Below are 18,864 nucleotides of genomic sequence, written 5' to 3'. Positions count from 1 at the left end.
TTAACTAAGACAAAAAGAAACTACTATTCCTAATTGGTGGAAATTGAAGTATCGAGTTCCCATCACGGCTTTGGTTGCTTCGGCCAGTGAAAAATAATAAACATGTAATTGGCTAAGCCACGTACACATGCAAAAATATCTTAAAAATTGCACTTACACATCCATGAAACCATATAGTTATTTCTGTTTTTGCGATAAAGTAACATACAGTATAATCCATGTTCTCGTTGCCCCCTTTTGTTACAAAATTAACACACACACAAAAATTGAGTTGACTAAAAATTATGGACAAGAAAAACATTAGCAACCATCCAAATAAGAGCCAACATTTTGAACATGACCAAAATACTGGTATATGGTTGATTTCGGTAACAACGTCGACCAAGAAACATATCTAAGAGCTATAGTCATTCCCTTGCATTTTGCTGCTGCTCACTTTTGCAACCTCATGCTCAAATGTTTTGCAGACTGAATATCTCCTCCCAAGCGTGATAACCAGAAAGTTTTCCATGTTTCAAGGGGTAAACGATCCTTGGTGCTCTTTTATACACTACATTTCGTCGATCTACGGCGTTTCTTCCATCTACAGCTTTCTACAGTTACTTCTACAGACTATAGCAATGACGGTGGTCTACATTGGTTTCCCATGCCGTCGTTGTACAGGGCGAGTCCCGCCGGTGAAGCCATTGCCGGTACGGCGGAACCCAGCTAGATAGCGGCAGCGACAAGAGCCCTACCATGCGAATGCTCCAAAACTGGGCGAACTCGTCACACCACCGGCACCTGCACGTAGACGTAGGCGGCTCACTTGGGCGGCGGTGGCGGCGGCGCGCTCTGGGGGAAGGAGGAGTAGTCGTCCCACGACCACAGCCGCAGCGGTTCGTCGTGGCCTGGCTCGAGGCTGGGCGGGGGCATCCCGAGGTCGTACCGGATGAAGTCGTAGGCGTCGCGCTCCATCACGCACCCGCCAACGTTGATGTACTCGACCATCCCGGGGTCGAACGGGGCGGCGGGCACGGGATTCTCCACCGCCTGCTTCATCCGCGCAGCCGCGTCGTCGGCCGCGGCGGTCTTCTCCTTGGGATCCTCCACCAGCTGCTTCATCCGCGCAGCGTCGTCGGCGGCGGCGGCGCCCCGCGGCTGCCTCCACACCACCGGCACCTCTACCCAGTCGTGCGCCTCGCCGCTCGCGTCCTCCTGGCCCGCCTCTGCGAGCTCCTTCGCCTTGCTCGCCTCCCCGCGGTTGCCGCCGTCGGCGACGGGGGTCCGAGCCCTGCCCCTCCCCCTCCCCCTGCCACCACGCCCGCGCGGCATTGCTCTCCCTCTCTCCATCTCTCTCCTCTCAACTTTTCGCCTCTGTGTGAGCCGGCGACCCAACGGCGGCAGTTGGCTTCTCTTATACGGACCGCGTGCCTTCGAATGGGCTCGGTGTTGGGCCGGAAACGATCTTCCAAAAGCACCCGAAAGAGCCCCCGATCAACGAAGTTTAGTTTTCTCGAGTTGTCTGCTGGGGCGGCATTTCCACAAACAGGTTCCATGCGACCATGCCTACGGGCTCCGAAATGAATAGCTTTTGTTCAAGCTTGTAGAACCATCTGGGCCTCGATTGTTCTTTCCTGGATGGATGCTAAACAATACTCATGTTTGCTCGATGCTGATTCTGTGCAATGTTTTGTGTTGATACCGGCACATGTGCGTGTTATTAAAATTCCTAACCATAGTATGATGATCAAGCAGATTTATCATGTTGTTCATCCGCATAAGGTGTTTTGTGTTGATACCGGCACATGTGCGTGTTATTAAAATTCTAGGGCTAGTCGATACAGCGTGCTCATCAAAAGATATAGCAGCACCAACATACGAATTATGTACATCTATATAAGTAAATTGAGTATTTTCCATATTAACAGTGAATATTGCAAACTCTTCATCAAGATTCCTTTGTAGTAACAATTGTCACAGGAGTGGAGTCACGGAAGAGTGCATCCGCACATGAACATGTCGCCCATGTACCCACCGCCCTCGCACGCGTCAAGCGCGATGTGCACGACATGTCGCTACAAGTGCCTCGTCGAGAGCGCAATATGCAATACACACTAGCAAGGATTCTTGAAGACCCAAAACCCCACACGCTCAGGAACGCCCCCATCAGAGAGTACAACGATTATGGGCCGCCCCAACTAGTTCGAGTTGGCTGCCCCTAGAGCCTAGGGGTTAATGTCATCAAAGACTAAGAATAATGAAGAACAAGAAGCATAGAATGAGGGAGGGGAAAATAGGAGATGGAAAAGTACTAGATTGATTCAGTTGATTACATGTTTTTAAATCGGCCATCACCGCTCATCTATATATGAGGCGACTGGAATTTTTCATAAAAAAGACAAAATCCCGCCCTGCCCTTCAAATCTGACCTAAGACGAGTGTGCCAAGAGCCTCCGGGCTAGTCCAGAACCTTCGGACACCCTCTGTGTGGTCTTCATGGAGCCTCAGGGTATGTTGTTGCACGCTTCTGTTTAGCCGAGAGGTTCCGGCTCCGCACTTGCTGTTGCACGCCTCTGTTTTGGACCATAGCTTTCATGCAGGGTTTGTGCCAAAGTCGCTCACAAGAGAGGGCCTTCGGTTAGGGGGCTGAGTTTTTTCTTCCTAGAAAATAAAACCAAACATCTAAATTATTGGTACAATTTTTATTGTTATTATATGCAAAAATACACTCCGGGTCCATAGGTTCCAATCACCTTTTGTTTTACGGTATTTCTATAGCTGAGTTTGTTTAGGCTATGGGCATTGTGATTATGTACCAAAGGCATCATATGTTAGCGCGCCCATCATCATGCACCACACCGTATGTTGCCCTCAATTCGACCCACGACACCTATTTGAATGTTGATTTGGTCGGTCATTTCACTATGAACTACTTTGTTTAATTGGATTTTGTCTTTGTAAAATACCTACAAATATTGTGTACGATTCGATGGAAATAACAAAATTCAAGAGTTGATTGCCCCCTTTTAAAAAAGTGTTTGTGGCAAACTCTCATCACTTCCGTGGCAACATTCACCATGGGCACCATACAACTACATCCAATGATCCTAGCTCAACTGGACAAGATCAGACGTCACTGCCTGTGGAATAAGAAAACTGAAAATGGTGAGAAATGCAATTCCCTGGCCGCTTGCGACATGGTTTGTCGTCCCCGAAAACATGATGGTCTTGGAGTGATCAACTTACACATTCAAAACGGTGCGATGCTGCTCAAGTTCGCCAGAGGAAGGTTTTGATGTTCCAAGCCGAAATCGGCTTTTTATCCAACCACATTTCATTGATCTATGTTTCTTCGATCTACAGTTACTAGTACTACTACTTCTCGAGACTGCGCGGCGAGACCGGCCGGTGAAGCCATTGTCGGTAGGCACTACAGAACCCAGCTAAGCTAGTACTCCCTCCGTCCGGAATTACTTATCATTAAAATGGATGTATCTACAACTAAAATACATTTTGATACATCCATTTCAATGACAAGTATTTCCGGTCGGAGGGAGTAGATAGCGGCAGCGGTGACTAAGAGCCCTACGATGCCATGCTCCAAAATTGGGCGAACTCGTCAGTCGTCACACCACCCGTTCTGTGCGGCCAGCACGTAGGCGGCTCGATTGGGCGGCGGCGCGCTCTGGGGGAAGGAGGAGTCGTCCCACGACCACAGCCGCAGAGGCTGGTCGTAGTCCGGCTCCGGCGGCTCGGGCTCGAGGCTGGGCGGGAGCATCCCGAGGTCGTACCGGATGAAGTCGTAGGCGTCGCGCTCCATCACGTACCAGCCAACGTTGATGTAGTGCTCGATCATCCCGGGGTCGAACGGGGCGGCGCGCACGGGCTTCTCCTTGGGACCCTCCAGCAGCTGCTTCCTCCGCGCAGCGTCGACGTTGGCGGCGGCGGCGGGCTTCTCCTTGTGATCCTTCAGCAGCTGCTTCCACCGCGCAGCGCCGTCGGCGGCGGCGGGCTTCTCCTTGGGATCCTTCAGCAGCTGCTTCCTCCGCGCAGCGCCGTCGGCGGCGGCGGGCTTCTCCACCAGCTGCTTCTTCCGCGCAGCACCGGGGGCCGTGGCGGCGCCCCGTGGCTGCCTCTGCGTCCCCTGCACCTCGCCGCTCGCGTGACCCTCCCCCGCCACCACGAAGTTCTCCGCCACGCTCTCGCGACGCTGGGTCTGCAGCCTCCGGATCCTGCTCCGCGTGGCATCAAGGGACTTGCCGACGGAAGCGAGCAGCTCCCGGAGCGCGTCCTCCGACATCCCGTCGAGCGGGCTCTCCCACGGCCCGAGCGCGGCGGCGAGGCCGCCCGCCCGCACCCTGGCCAGCCTGGACCGCTGCACGTCGCGCACGCCCGCGACGTAGTTGGCGTGATCGAACACGATCCGGGCCTCCTTCGGGAGCGCGAGGAACTGAGCCACCACCGCCCTCGCCGTCTCCGTCGACGGCCAGCACTGCAGGGCGCCCTGGCCGTCGAGGCCCGAGCAGAGCACCGCGACGGGCGCGTCGGCCATCTCCGCGAGCTCCTTCGCCTTCCTCATCAGCCCCGCCTTGCGCACCTCGAACGCCATCCGCCGGTTGCCGCCGTCGGCGACGGGGATCGCCGCGATGGGCCTCGCCGGAGCCCCGCCCCTCCCCTTCCCCTTCCCACCAAGCGCACGCGGCATCGCTCTCTCCCTCTCTCCCTCTCCCTCCCTCCCTCTCTCTCTGCTCCCAACTTTTCGCTTCTGTCTGTGTGAGCCGACGACCCGACGGCGGCCGTGGGCTTCTCTTCTTGTACAGTGTGGGGGAGGAGACGGGCTCGGAGTTGGGCTCGAAACGTTCTGCCAAAAAGCACCCGAAACGGCCCAGCAAGTGTTGTTTCATTTCATTTCTGTTTCGGAGGAAAGGTCCAGAAGCGCCGCTGCCGCCGCCGCCGCAACGACACCGCTCCCTCCGGCATGGCGCCGGCGTACTTGGCGACCATCCACGCGCTCCGGCGCGCGGCGCGGTGGGCCCCGGCGGCGCTGTTCTCGTCGGGGATCGTCGCCGGCGACAAGCCCGTTCTGGTAAACGTCGAGGCCTCTCTGATCACTCCGAGATCTCCCTGTAGTGGCTGCTGCTTTGACAGGGGAGATTCCCATCGCAGGTGCGCGATTTCGTGAGGTCGGCGCTCTACAACCCCAACCACGGCTACTTCTCCAAGCGGTCGGGGCCCGTCGGCGTGCTCGACTCCGCCATCCGCTTCCACAAGCTCGAGGGTACGGCTTGCTCTGTCCCAACCCCCCTGCCCCTTTGCCGAATTCAGTCTGTTGGAGTACACTTGATCGACGAAGTTTGGATTTCTTCAGTTGTTTGTTGAGGCGGCATTTCCACAAACATGTTGTATGCGTGTGTTCTCGGAGTAGAATAGTCTAAACACTATTCATGTACGTATTGGTCAGTGCTAGTTATGTGCAATGCTGTGTTGACAACTCGGACATGTGCGCATAGCTGCAAATAATTTGGTGTTATATCACGCAGGGAGGACTGCGTACATGAAGCATCTTGATAAGCTGTATAAGATGCATGATATCTCTTGGTTTACTCCAGTGGAGCTTTTCAAGGTGTCCTTTTGTGCTTGAGCTGTTAAAACTTAAAAAGAGAATGTGATCTCGATTTTCTTTCCAATTTAGCCACTGATGCATGTTTTCCTACTCTGGTGCAGCCATGGTATGCCTATGCAATAGCTGCGTCAATCCTTCGCACGGCTAATCTTTCAGTCCCATTGAAGGTGCACTCATAATTTTCCTGTCTTTATAGCTTCACATCTCGATGGGCGAAGCTTCTAGATTCACTTGTGAAATTTTCCATATCATGACACATTATCATGTTTACTTCTTTTCTTACCAAGCCATCTGAATTGGATTCCTGTAATGATCAGATATATGAAATCGGAGGTGGATCCGGGACATGTGCAAAGTGCATACTTGATTACATGATGTTAAATGCTCCGCCAAAAGTCTACAATAATATGAAATACATGTAAGCAGCTCTTTTGTCATTTTCCTTGTCCTACTTAATTGAAGTTGCTCAGCGAGACTACAGAGTCCTATTTGTTTGGTAAGGCCAAACAACGTGGTACGTACATGTATCGTCATATCAACATTCATAATACTGGCTACTTTCATGCTGCCTTATATTCTCACCCTCTCCAGCATTTTTCTTTTATGATATCAATTATGCTTTGACCTTCCTTTCATCTTCATTTGCTAGCTCAGTAGAGATTAGCTCCTCCCTTGCTGAAAAGCAGTTGGAAACTGTCGGTGAAGTGCAGAGCCATTTGTCAAAGTTCACAGTGGAGCATCGTGATGCAACTGACATAGCTGGATGGGGTAAGCTGGCTTCTTGTGCCTAGCTATCGATGTCGGAGCTTTCCTACAATAACCCTTGTCTAAGATCAGTTACCTGAGCTTTGATCACCATTTTGCATTGTTTTCAACCTGCAATAGCTCATATTATACTATATATAAGTCCCTAGATTTACTTTTATGCTGTGCTGACAGATGTAATAAATAATTGGGGATGTCACTGGCTCCCTATCTGCTTATATTTCCATTTCAGAATCACATATATATCCAGCATTCAGTCTCAGGGTCTCAGTATTTACTAATCACTATTGCCTTTATAATGATTGGTTTTTCCTATTTCCGTTTGCAGGCTGCAAGGACCCTCAACCATGCTGGGTGCTAATGCTTGAGGTATGTACTGCTAGGATTTGCGTAGTCAAAGAAACAAAACGCCATCACCGTTGTCATGAAGTGTATCAGTAACTGGTTCACATTGGCTAGAAGCATTTTTTGTGTGTGTCAAACTTTGACAATGTAAGATGTTTGTAAGACTACTTCCCAGTTCTTGTGCCATCACTAGTATCTCTACTTGGACATGACATTGCAAAAGAGCGCTGATGCTTTCTGTGTTCCGTTTATGTTTGCTTACTATTTACATATTTAACAGTCCAAAATAGGGTCACCAGCCATGTCAGGCATGCCATCGTATTATTGCCATGGTGGTACTACTGGCTGATTCTGTCTGCTATATTATTTACATTGCTAATATGTCCTGGTTCTGAGGGAACTAAGCTAATCATATATAAATTTAGTTTTGTAGTCGTATCTTAAGGGAGATATTCATGCAGCAGTAACTTTCTTTTGGTGGAAATGTCAGGTACTTGACAATCTACCTCATGACCTTGTCTATTCACCAGATCAGGTCTCTCCATGGATGGAGGTGTGGATTGAAAAAGTAAATGGCAGGTTTGTATTTTGTTTTTCAACTTCCAAACCCCCTAGCAAAATTTAGCTAGAACCTTTGCTGTGTTATATTTGAAGAGTCTTAATTTGCGTCAATGATGTGGATTCCTAGACCTGGCAAACACGATCTCAAGTGTCCTTCTTTTTGCTCTTAGATCCACTGTTTATGTGGGATGATAGTTCAATGGGATACTTGACTTGAGAAAACATGATAAAATAATCAACTTATGGTGCCTGCTGGTTTTCATATTTTAAATGATTCCTTAATCAAACTTTTTTGGTATTTTGCAGAATTCTCGTTCTGTATTAGCTTGAAGGATTGGATTTTGCAACTTATTGCTTGACTCCAATACTATTTGTCGTTCATGCTGGTGGAAATATAGTTTTATGCTAATATGTGTTCCATTCTCAACAACAACAACAATAACGCCTTTCAGTCCCAAACGAGTTAGGGTAGTCTAGAGTTGAAACTCACAAGATATGGAAACCAAGTCATGGTTCTGCTTCCATGTGCCCGTCCATGGCTAAATCTCCGGTGATATTCCAGTCCTTTGGGTCTCTCTTTACGGACTCCTCCCATGTCAAGTTTGGTCTACCTCGACCTCTCTTGGCATTATCAACGTGCCTTAACCGCCTGCTATGCACTGGCGCTTTTGGAGGCCTGTGTTGAACATGCCCAAACCATCTCAGACTATGTTGGACAAGCTTCTCTTCAATTGGCGCCACCCCAACTCTCTCACATATATCGCCATTCCGGACCCGGTCCTTTCTTGTGTGGCTACACATCCATCTCAACATGGCATCTCTGCTACGCCTAGCTGTTGGACATGTCGCCTTTTAGTTGGCCAACATTCAGCGCCATACAACACCGCAGGTCGAATCGCCTAGGTATCACCTTACAATCTAGGTAAGCACGTCTGTCTTCTCTTCTCGATAGGACGAATTTGGCTAGAGTGTTGGCCACTACTAAAATTCACTAGATGGGATTATCTCTTTCTAAAGAGGGTGATAGCTATGATCATGTCATAGGCTAGGGCAAAGCTTAAGACATCCTCTCCTTCTTGATTCTTGATGCCATAGCCAAAGCCCCCATGCGCCTCTTCAAAAACTGTGTTAGATGTACCCACATGGCCATTGAGGTCTCCTCCTATGAAGAGCTTCTCGCCATTGGGTACACTCCCAACCATGTCCTCCAGGCCTTCTCAGAACTCCCTCTTGGTGCTCTCATTGTGGCCTACTTTCAGGGCATGCGCGCTGACAACTTTGAGGATTAAGTCCCCAACAACCAACTTGATTAGGATAATCCGGTCTCCTTGCCTCTTGACATCTACCGCTCCACACCTAAGGCTCTTGTTGATCAAGATGCCTACTCCATTTCTGTTGGTAGTTGTCCCCGTGTAGCACAGCTTGAAGCCGGTATCCTCCACCTTCGCCTTCCGTCCCTTCCATTTGGTTTCTTGGACGCAAAGGATATCAACACCTCTCCTCACCGCTGCATCAACTAACTCCCGTAACTTACCCGTCAGGGACCCTACATTCCAACTACCTATGCGGATCCTCCTAGGCTCGGCTAGCTTCCTTGCCCTTTGAGTCAAATGCGAAGACCCTTGCTCACTTATCACCGTATCCAGATCAAGATACGGCGTGCCACCAAGGGGGGTGACGGCCCAGCCCTTGCCCATTGAACGCCACAGCCGGGTTCGGTTATGGCGCGTCGCTAAGAGGGTTACGCCCCAACGATGTTCTTCTGGGTTTCATCTCCAAAAGAGTGGCTGAGTTTTGATGTTGGCTCGCCAAGCCTATCACAACCCTCCTCCTTTACCCGGGCTTGGGACCAGCTACGCTGAGACGACATAGGCGGAGTTGTGTTCCATTCCCAGACTAGGGAAATTTCTTTGCAAAATAATATTATAGTATTCTTTTACATTTCCTCGTGCCAAGGGCCCATGTGCTTTTTTTACTTGATTCAGGTTGTATACTTCCTTATTTTGGTTGATGTTATTGTGGAGGGCTGCCTCCTTTTTCCTTCAAGAACATCAATAATTCAGCATCTTCCTTGTGCTTTTGGCTATACCTATTGTTCTAATTAATATTACATGCATGTTTATTCTGTATTGAGAACAGACCTCTTTTCACTATTATTGGAAATTATCTAGCTAGTAGCTACTCTATCTCTTTATCTCTTATACTAATCAATTTTTCTTGCCTTTTTCTTAAGAAAGTTCACAAGTCTGTGAGGTCTACAAACCATTGCAAGACCCATTAGTTTCCCGCTGCAGTGAGATTGTTGGCATGAATGAAGAGAATCCATCTTTGAGAGAAAAACTATCATTCGCTGCAAAAGGACTCGTCTCAAAAGTATTCCCGAAGCCTAGGAGAGCTTGGTTACCAACCGGATGTTTGGTATGTATTTCAGACCCCTGCTACTTAGTAAGATTATAAACTACTGTTGTCCCATTAATGTTGGATGCCAGTGTATGTGCCAGCTTACACCCAGAGTTTTTACCGTATGCAGAAACTACTGGATACTTTGCATCAAACTTTGCCAAGTATGTCCCTTATTGCTTCAGACTTCAGTTATCTTCCTGATGTTAGCATACCTGGCGATAGAGCTCCATTGGTTTCTTCAAAGGTGATATGCCCTGATTGATTTATTATTTCAGTTTTATGACTATTTGGTGCACTCTAATAAGGCAGTAACCAGTGTCAATGATATCAACTGAGAATGGTAGAAAACCATGTTTTCGAGTCATGTGTTGATCATGCAGTTACCAGCATATTTCGATGTGAAGATCATGCGCTCACTTTCAAATGTCTCATTCATCTTGTTTCCTTCTTGTAGAAAGATGGGAAAACTTTGGATCATCCCAACTATCTTGATGCACAGGTTTGTCATTTTCACTTTATTCACATAGCTGTTACGTTGCAGGCAGACAATCTATTCCTCTTACTGGAGTAGCCGTGTAAATCTTCTTGAAAAGAGAACCAAGAATAAGAAATACTCCCCCCGTTCCATAATATAAGAGCGTTTCAAGCCCTGATGTAGGGAGTAGAAAACAAGCCCTGATGTAGTTTGGTGCATCTTTTTAATACAACTTTTGCGCCGTATATCAGTAAACTTGGTTATGCCACCTGCCACTCTTTCAGGGCGATGCAGATATCTTCTTCCCAACCGATTTCTTGCTGTTGGAGCAGATCGACCACCACTGCTCTGGTTTCTCGAAAGACCAGATGAAGCGTGGTGCATTTAAACCAGTGAAGAGTAGGAGAACAATCATAGTAAGTTCAGCTTGCACATACCAATTTCCTACCTTTGCGGCACAGCTCACTTTGTGCCGAATCCGAATTTAGTTAATATATTTGTTTTTCATCCAGCTTGATTCGGCTGCCTTTATGGAGGAGTTTGGGATGCCACTGAAGACGAGGACCAAAGATGGATACAATCCACTTCTTGATGATTTCAGGAACACAAAGTTCTATCTCAGTGTGCCTACCCACAACAAGAAGTAGTAGTCCAGCATGCCTGCATCGCTTCTTCTGTTTGCCATGAGGCCCTGCATTAGACGCGCAACTCAGTAATCAATTTGCCAGAGCAGGTTATTCATGTTTTTTTTCCCTGTAGAAGACTGAAATTTAGGCTGGTCAAATTTTGTTTGAACTGACTTTTGGAAGTCAAGTTCTCTTAATAAAAATATGCTGCCGCCTTTTCTATGTTTGATGGCACGGAAGTGAATAATACCATCTTGAGGCCACAGCCCAATTCACTTACAATTCTCCTAATCGTATGTATGTAGTTGCGTTTTAGTGTGTTGTCCACTCATTTCAATCTGTATTGAAATATCCAAAACGTCTATAATTCAGAACTACTCAAGGATCCTTCCTTCTATGCTTCTGTTAACATGGAAAATAGAAGTAAACATATTGAGTTTGGAAAGAAAAGGAAAATGCCTTTGGTACAACCGTACAACAGTCGCTGAATAACAGCTTTTACATATCCACCCCCAACCCATAGCAACAAAATATAAGATGGGAGGAAATGATTCTTGGAGGCTATTCTGTTTACTGTCCAATACAAACGTTGTATAGCTCCAACATTTTCATTTCATCTTCTGTAGAAAGAAAAAAGAATGGTTACATGAAATGGCTCCACTATACAACTTCTCACGATGCTATGACCAAAACCGGGCAAAAAAAATATGTAAATGAAGAGACATTCTGTATACTAAAGCTTCATTTTCGCTAGTGAAGTTTGCTGGTGCGACGCTTTGGCCCGCCAGGGAAGAGCTTCATTATCCAGCCAAGCACCCTTTCGACAACCTAGACAAAAGTATCATATGTCAGGCACGTATAGATAAACTGTTCAGAGCATTTCTGGATGTAACGCAAAGGTATAGTTCATATAACTGGCACACCGATAAAGACAATCAAACACCTAGATGCATGTTAAGATGAAGAAAGCTCTCAAAGATCCACAATTAGCTCTGCTGGTAGGAAATACCTCGTCCCCTTCATCAGCATACATTGTTGCATCATTGAAGTGTGTGTCGACCTGTCTTGCAAGGACATTCTCATTGGCCATCCTTTCAGAAGTCAATAGCTCAAGTCTCTGTGTCTGAGTCTCCAGCTTTTGTGTTAGATCCCTGTTCAGCTCCTTCAAGACAAAAGAGTAACTTGCATAAGATTGATGCACTGTAACACAAGTGTGTCTTGAGTGAAGTCTACCAGTAAATAGGGTTTCTAAGTACAAAAGCCTGTCGCAGAAGTGCCTAGGGCTTAATCATCTCATAGGGTACAGGCATCTTATCAATATCAGTTCAGGAAGAAAAGCCCTAGACAAAATTAACTGAAACAAATGTGCCGCGTAAGAATACCTTCAGCTTGGAGCAGTTTGATGACTCGATTCTCAGTGCTCGCATTAGCTCTTCTCTCTCCACTGCTAACTGCAAAGCAAAAGATAATAACATAAGAATGGTTAAATTTTGGGTCCAAAATCAAGTTAAGGTTGTTTGGGAACACAACTCATTGATGTGAGGAAGTATCCCTAAAACTCGAGAGATTACCTCCGACATCAAGGAGTTGATGTTGTCAATCATTCTGAGCTGATCTTCTGGAATGCTAGAAGATGCGTCTCCGAAGGAAGGAAAATCAGACATATTATTAAACTGTGAAACAGATGTTACAACATCTTGTAATGGGTCACTGGTACTGGTCAGTGTTTGTGAAGAGCTGCTTTCCCCTGTATCTGAACAAATATATTTGACGTCAGGCAGAAAGGTAGTCGGCGTGTATGGACTGGGCAAGCAAAGATGGAGTGTAATACCACACCTAAATCCTCCGTCGCAGTTGATGCATCTCTTTTGTCGGCTGATGGTTTTTCTATGACATTTACCTTCTCACTCACAGGAATGTTTCTCAATTTAGAGTGCAGGAGCTTCTTTTCTGTCCAAACATATGTGGATACTAAAAGTCAAATGGTGGCAACAATGGCATGTATAGGTCACATCTACACGCTACCTGTCTTATTCCAAAAACACCAATCTCTAGTTTTACTTTCATTATTAGATAGCGAAACAAAGTACCACAAGGGTGCATGAGGCTAAAATACACAAATTACAAAGTGTTTTTCTAGGGTTGACCAGGATCGGAAAGTTTAGTGGAAAACATGTTGTCTGTATGTGCTAAACTAAAGTACACATCTATATACCTTCTTGAAGAGCCTCGACAGTAGATTGAAGATGCTGACGTTCCTTCTCTAGACTAGAAACTTTGCGTCTGTGTATATATAGTAAGAAAAAAATGAAGGAAAATAATCAGTGTCGTTAGCTAGTTCCATCCCTTGGGAAGTTAACATATGATTCTCATGTTTATTACCACAGCAATTTCAAGCATCCATGTTTTTCTTTAGGTAACCATGAAAAACAAGAGAACTCTCCTACCGTATCCTTGAAAGAAGGTGCATTCATAAAATTACAACATGGGGATTAGGAAAACAAAATATCTTAAAACTCACTTGTAGGAAGAGATCTCTGAATTTAAACCCTCCACTTCCTTTTCAAGTTTCAACTCATTTGACCTAAGTTTAAGAGCCTGCAGAACAGACAGACGTATCAAAATTGGTAGTCGCTGAAGCCAACAATGCTTACGTTCATGTTGTGGGCGGAGGATGCAGCCCATGGCCAAGCCGGCAAACAGAAGATGGCAGCATTCTTGTGGAAAGCAATAGTTGTGCATATATCTTAGTTATAGCCTTATAGGAAAGCTATCAAGTACGTAGCATAGATAGTTATCATGTAGTTACGAATAGTTTAGATAGTTTCAATTAGAGGTTGGGTTTGTTAGTTATTTCCAACTCTATATGCCCAGCCAGCTATATATATAGGCTAAGCACTGTGTTCAAAGTATTGAAGCAACGAGAAATCAATCTAATTCGCCCCAAGTTTGTCTACCTCACCTATGATCTAATCCCATCACCTACCAAGCCAACTCCACCTGGCCATCTTCCTGGTGGTGCTTACCCAGTTCTGCACCTTGGTACAGTACACAACAGCTCAACTCTGGTTAAATGCTGGACACAACATTGCTACAATGAACATAAAACTAAACAGCTATACTGAGGCCAGATAGCATACGGAGTTGGTGTTGTGTGCCTGACATGCTAGAAAAAAGTTGCGCAACTAACCAGACACGGCTGTGCACTCGTTAGTAAGATACTAAGATGTGATGAACCTGGATACGACTGGAGTTCAAATCCCAAGACTTGCAGACTGGGTTTATGTGACGTGCTGCAGTTGGATGGGATATTTCTTGTTACTTGAATTTTTTACCACGATATATCTGATTGTTATGAACTACAGGGGCATCACATACTCAAAACAACTCATTTTCTCAAACAGCATCAACCATAGTATCCTCCTTAGAGGGCAGGTCGATTTGCAAGATTAAATAGCTAATGCACAAGAAGCAATCGAGGAGATAGAAAGGCACCTTATCTTCCAATAGAATGACTTCTGCTGCGAGTACTTTGCCCCTCTCATCTGCAGCATTGCATTCTAGTTGGGCATTGGCATATTCCGATCTGATGGTCTCAAGTGCCAGCTGTTGTGCAAATAGAGTTAGAAAGAAACTAAAAATGATTATTACAAGGTAGCATGTGGAAATATAAAGGCTTCAAAGGGGAAGAAAACATGTTGCATAACAAATATAATATTCAAATTAATATGGGAGTTATACTACATGTTGCATTGATCACATAGATGATCCATACACGACCAGATCAACAAGTCAAACATAGCAAAAGCAACATCAGCATTTAGTGAGTCCTACAACCGAGAACACTTTCAAATATTCACATATTTCGAATGGTAGAAATGACGGAAGAATCCTAACCAGTTGAGCTTGAATTTCATCCTGCAACCTCTCCATGTCAGAGGTCAACTGGCTGATAACGTGTGCCTGATATTTGCAGATGAAAAAAAATGCATAAAGTTAACCAATTAAAAATGAGTAGAACAAATGATAGTAAGTATTTATTCATGCTTACTGTCATTCGCATTCATGGAAGAATTTGATGATCTATTGATCGATCTTGCTATTTTAATCATTTAAAACCTGGGGATGTGACTTCAATTTTTTGTTTTGTCTACACTATGTCTTATGTCCCACTTTTACAGGTATGTCTTGTGAAAATACTCACTAAGAAATCTGAATCAAACTAAAATTGAGCTTCATCACAGAGTAGTTGAGAATTAGTAGGCAACCACTTTGCTGGCATGTTGTGCTAGTTTAACTTCAGATACCTTAACACAAGGCAGAACTCCTGGGACAGCGAAACTCGAATTTTTTACATTAAGTTTACTATGCCCTATCAGAAGATAGTAACTGAATTATGCTAACATTCCAACTTCTTTGTTACTACTTTGATGTGAAAACATCTCACTATTACGGATTTTTTTTTTTGTAAATCATAGATGATTTTTTTTTCATCAACTGACGATACCATATCTACCTCCCACTGATTGCAAGAAAACCTCCACAGAAAATTCTGTGAACATGCACATACCTGTTGGTTGAACTTATCTGTCAATGCTGAGTTATCCGTTGCCAAATTTTGTGCTAATTCTTGAGATTTCTCTAAAGTCCTTTGTAACGAAAACTTCTCTGTTGTCAAATCCTCGATGAGCTGGTAGCCAAACCGGAGCAGCTATGAGCATTATGTTGAAGGGCCTAATAACAAAATGTGCAAGCTAAATTGCTAATTGCAAAAGAACTACTGTCACAGCACATCAATTTATGAGTGTGTTGGTTAGAAATCTGGACTACTGAAAAACACAAGTAAACAATTACAAGCGACAGAATGCAGACAAAGAAGCGATTGCATCTAAGGAGCCAAGAGTATATGCGGTAACAGAACCTTCTGGAGTCTTGACAAACAATCAGTGGAAATATAATCTGCGGTGCAACCTCTGGGTTACGTACAGACAGCAACTACACCAACAGTTAATTTAGTCACAACTTGACATTTTCGTTTGCAACTACTCCCTCCGTCCCATAATATAAGAGTGTTTCTGACAAGTGTGAAAAACGCTCTTATATTATGGGACGGAGGGAGTAGTTCTGGGTGTAACTGGCATTAAATCTAATAGCATTAAGTTAACATCTACTTTCGTATAAAAAAGGTTACTCTTCATATTATGCTTGCTGTCAAATTTGCTACGGCAATGCTGGTCCATATTTGAAAATTCTGTATATCAAGGAAAACAAAGTTAATAAATAGATAGTGGTTGGCATTCATCACCTGCTCTAGTGATGCAAAACCGTCATCTTTCTCATGACTTGTGAAATCTTGGAACATTTGATTACCATAATGCAGACTTTTTTCATCTTTGGAAGGCAAGGAATCAGGAAGTACGGAATTGTCATATGGCCCCTTTTCACTATTATACTCTTGTCTCCCTGTTATAACAGAATTATCCACAACACTGTTTTGCGTGGATTGTTGGTTTGGCTGCTGAACAGAAGAACTCTCGGAATTTGAACTGCTGAATAGCTTGTTGCTTGCTTTTGAAGGTTCAACGTACGGGGCTTCTGCTGGAAGAGCTCTTTGTACTCCAATAGAATCAAGAAAAGATGGCCGAGATCGATTGTATGCAGTTGGATAAGCAGTTGACAGAAAAGGATCCTGTTTATCAAAATTGGTAGATGTGGAATCTGATGCATTCCGAAGCATTCCGATATTTGCATCATGACCTAAACCATCAGCAACTTTAGAACTACTAAAGATACTGCCATAGTCCTGGTTGCTGGTATATGCGGAGTGCCCTGCTTGGGAAGAGTCTTTGGAGGTAGCTGCACAACGGGAAGAAACAAAGGTTAAAAGATCTGCATAGTCAAGGCAGTCATCACATATGAAAATAGAGCTTCAATCTTACCTCGTAAGCGGCCAAAGATATCATTTTCTGGGGAGTAATCCTGAGAGAAAGTGCTTTCAGACTTCCCAAGAAGGTTGCCAGATGAAAATGAACTGGATTGCTTGATACCATGTACTTGACTCAACGAAGAATTTCCTCCCCATTTTGACAAGACCTCGGTAGACTGGGAACCACTGTCAGTGTTTCCAAATGCACTTAATTTAGATGTCAAAGGCAGATCCTTGTCAGGACTGAGCTCTACCCTTTTATGGGCAATATCGCCTCTCCAATCATCGTGATGCCCATTAACTAGATCAGAAAAGCTCAAGTTTCCATAAAACTTGCTCCCTCCGTCATCAACAGAATCTTGCAGGGGGGCAACAGTAGTAACATTAGCTGATGCATCTGCAACTACAGGACCATTTGACAGAAATCCGGTGACTCTGGAAGAAGTGGTTGGGTCATTCTCATAGGAAGCAGATGGCGCAGATGATGTGCTTGGTGTGCTTGAGTCCAAATCAGACACCAAACCCTGTCCAGGGTTGCCATTATTGGAGTTTGGCAGGGGGTTCTCCACTACGCTGGGAACCACAGGCGCTGCCTGGTCTACTACAGCGGCGGTGGCCTTCTTCGCGGCCTTCTTCTTCTTCTTACGGAACTCCTCCAGCTGGTTCAGAAAACAGGACAGTGTCATTCTAGAGCCAAGCTCTACTCAAAATCGTGCCGAATTAGGATTCAACGTAAATTGGTGGCGCAGAGGCCTAGATAACTAAATATATATGTGGTTTCAGCATGAGGGTGGCATGATGGGAGGCGAATCCGGTGCCATTTGGCTTCTCTAGGATGAGCTAAAACGATTGCTTGAACTACAATCGTAATGCTAGCTCGCTAAGCAATGCAGCACATCCAATTTCTCCTGTTCCGTCGGGCGCCCCGGGGCCAAAATGGTGTTGATTATCAAGCAATTGGTGGCGACCGACGGCTACGCAAGCAAAGCAGGCCAACGACGAGAACCTACCGCTTTCTTCCCGGCCTGGCGACTCGCCTCGCGCGAGGACGCGACGTCGGTGGAGGCCGACGCCGACGCCATGGGCACCCGGCTCCTCCCGCCCCAAACCGAATCTCGGCGAGATCTCCCTGCCCGGAACCGCCCGCGGCCGGCCGGTCCAGCCTCCGCCGCCGCCGCCGCCGATGGCGATCGGGCCCGCCGGGGGAGGGGCGAGATCTGGCGGGCGACGGGATCGGGGAGGGAGGGAGGGATTCGGGGGGATTCGCGCTTCCGCCCCGGCCCCCGAAGTAATTTTTCGGGCCTCGGCCTCGCCTTCCCCTTCTCTTATTTTTGGTGCGTGCTTGGTGCCTCTACCCTCCCACCTCGTGGCCGGTCTCTGTGGAGTCCGACCATTTTTACTTTCTTTTTCCTCGGGTTGCTGCTGCACTGCTGCTGTTGGTTGCGTCGTCGCGGTCGCACGGCTGCTTTGCTGGTGGTTTGAGTTTCTTCTCGGCGACTGCCCGCTCGCTCGTCAGGTTCGGTTTCGGTTCGTCGGGGGCGATCCGACGGCTCGTCTGTCCACCACATGGCAAACTTGGTGTGCAGATATGGCTCAGCTCACTACTTTCTTCTTCTTTTTTTTGGCAGTTGGCACCGTGTTACTCCGGTGCCTTCTTTCCACAAATAAGTAAAGCTTGCGTACCATTCATTGATAGGTGGAGAGAAATACAAGGTCAATGTGTTACACTTAGATATGTACACAAAACGACGGGGTCGGTAAAAGAATAGGACTGCTCAACTCTAGAAAACTAAATCAGCCTATGCCAGCTATGTTATGTAGCCCATGGCTCTGGCACGAGCCCATAGACGCGCCTCCTGACGAATTGTCTCTATGAGTTGGTTGACGGAGAGGCGCGAGCCATCGAAAATGCTGCCATTTCTATGCTTCCAGAGCTCCAAGCCATGAGCAAGACGAGGGAGTTGAATCCTTTGCGTGCGCAAGCAGGAACTAGAGCGCTGGAGTGCTCCAACCGGTCCACGAAATCGTCTCTAAAGCTTGGCGGGGGAATCGGCAGCCTGCACCAACGCGAGAATGAGCAGCGAGCCAGAAATGTTGCATGCATTCCGGTTCTTGATCGCTGAGAAGGCACGCCGTGTGGGAGGTTGTGGCGCACGGG

At 46.3% G+C, this 18,864-nt stretch overlaps 2 protein-coding genes across 2 annotated transcripts; one reads left to right on the top strand and one right to left on the bottom strand.

Annotated features, from left to right (window-relative positions):
- The first annotated feature begins 4,857 nt into the window (after positions 1–4,857).
- On the top strand, positions 4,858–11,071 carry LOC123080228 (uncharacterized). The gene is made up of 13 exons (XM_044503129.1): positions 4,858–5,068; positions 5,149–5,260; positions 5,523–5,605; positions 5,707–5,772; positions 5,923–6,023; positions 6,255–6,373; positions 6,699–6,739; positions 7,206–7,294; positions 9,514–9,694; positions 9,807–9,923; positions 10,134–10,178; positions 10,439–10,570; positions 10,667–11,071. Exons 1-13 carry the CDS (start codon positions 4,961–4,963, stop codon positions 10,799–10,801), a joined length of 1,329 nt encoding a protein of 442 aa, XP_044359064.1. The 5' UTR covers positions 4,858–4,960; the 3' UTR covers positions 10,802–11,071.
- A 120-nt stretch (positions 11,072–11,191) lies between these two features.
- On the bottom strand, positions 11,192–18,085 carry LOC123080227 (protein BLISTER). Its single transcript, XM_044503128.1, has 13 exons — positions 17,717–18,085; positions 16,720–17,365; positions 16,086–16,636; positions 15,351–15,470; positions 14,678–14,743; positions 14,276–14,386; positions 13,302–13,378; positions 12,996–13,063; positions 12,617–12,730; positions 12,352–12,533; positions 12,163–12,231; positions 11,790–11,942; positions 11,192–11,608 (listed from the first exon to the last, which is right to left on the bottom strand). The coding sequence occupies exons 1-13, from the start codon at positions 17,786–17,788 to the stop codon at positions 11,531–11,533; spliced, it is 2,307 nt and encodes a 768-aa protein (XP_044359063.1). The 5' UTR covers positions 17,789–18,085; the 3' UTR covers positions 11,192–11,530.
- Positions 18,086–18,864: the final 779 nt, after the last annotated feature.

Source organism: Triticum aestivum, chromosome 3D (assembly GCF_018294505.1).
Source record: "Triticum aestivum cultivar Chinese Spring chromosome 3D, IWGSC CS RefSeq v2.1, whole genome shotgun sequence".
NCBI lineage: Eukaryota > Viridiplantae > Streptophyta > Magnoliopsida > Poales > Poaceae > Triticum > Triticum aestivum.
The sequence above is the reverse complement of the archived record's forward strand: the minus strand, read 5'-3'. Positions and strand labels throughout refer to the sequence as shown.

What these genes read in the sequence shown, in the direction of transcription:
- LOC123080228 (XM_044503129.1), top strand. Translation starts at nt 4,961, where the DNA reads ATGGCGCCGGCGTACTTGGCGACCATCCACGCGCTCCGGCGCGCGGCG. An exon ending in ATCTTTCAGTCCCATTGAAG is followed by an intron (nt 5,773 to 5,922) that starts GTGCACTCATAA and finishes TGTAATGATCAG; the next exon opens with ATATATGAAATCGGAGGTGG. An exon ending in CCAACTATCTTGATGCACAG is followed by an intron (nt 10,179 to 10,438) that starts GTTTGTCATTTT and finishes CCACTCTTTCAG; the next exon opens with GGCGATGCAGATATCTTCTT.
- LOC123080227 (XM_044503128.1), bottom strand. Translation starts at nt 17,788, where the DNA reads ATGGCGTCGGCGTCGGCCTCCACCGACGTCGCGTCCTCGCGCGAGGCG. An exon ending in TATCTTTGGCCGCTTACGAG is followed by an intron (nt 16,637 to 16,719) that starts GTAAGATTGAAG and finishes CCCGTTGTGCAG; the next exon opens with CTACCTCCAAAGACTCTTCC. An exon ending in CAGATAAGTTCAACCAACAG is followed by an intron (nt 14,744 to 15,350) that starts GTATGTGCATGT and finishes TGCAAATATCAG; the next exon opens with GCACACGTTATCAGCCAGTT.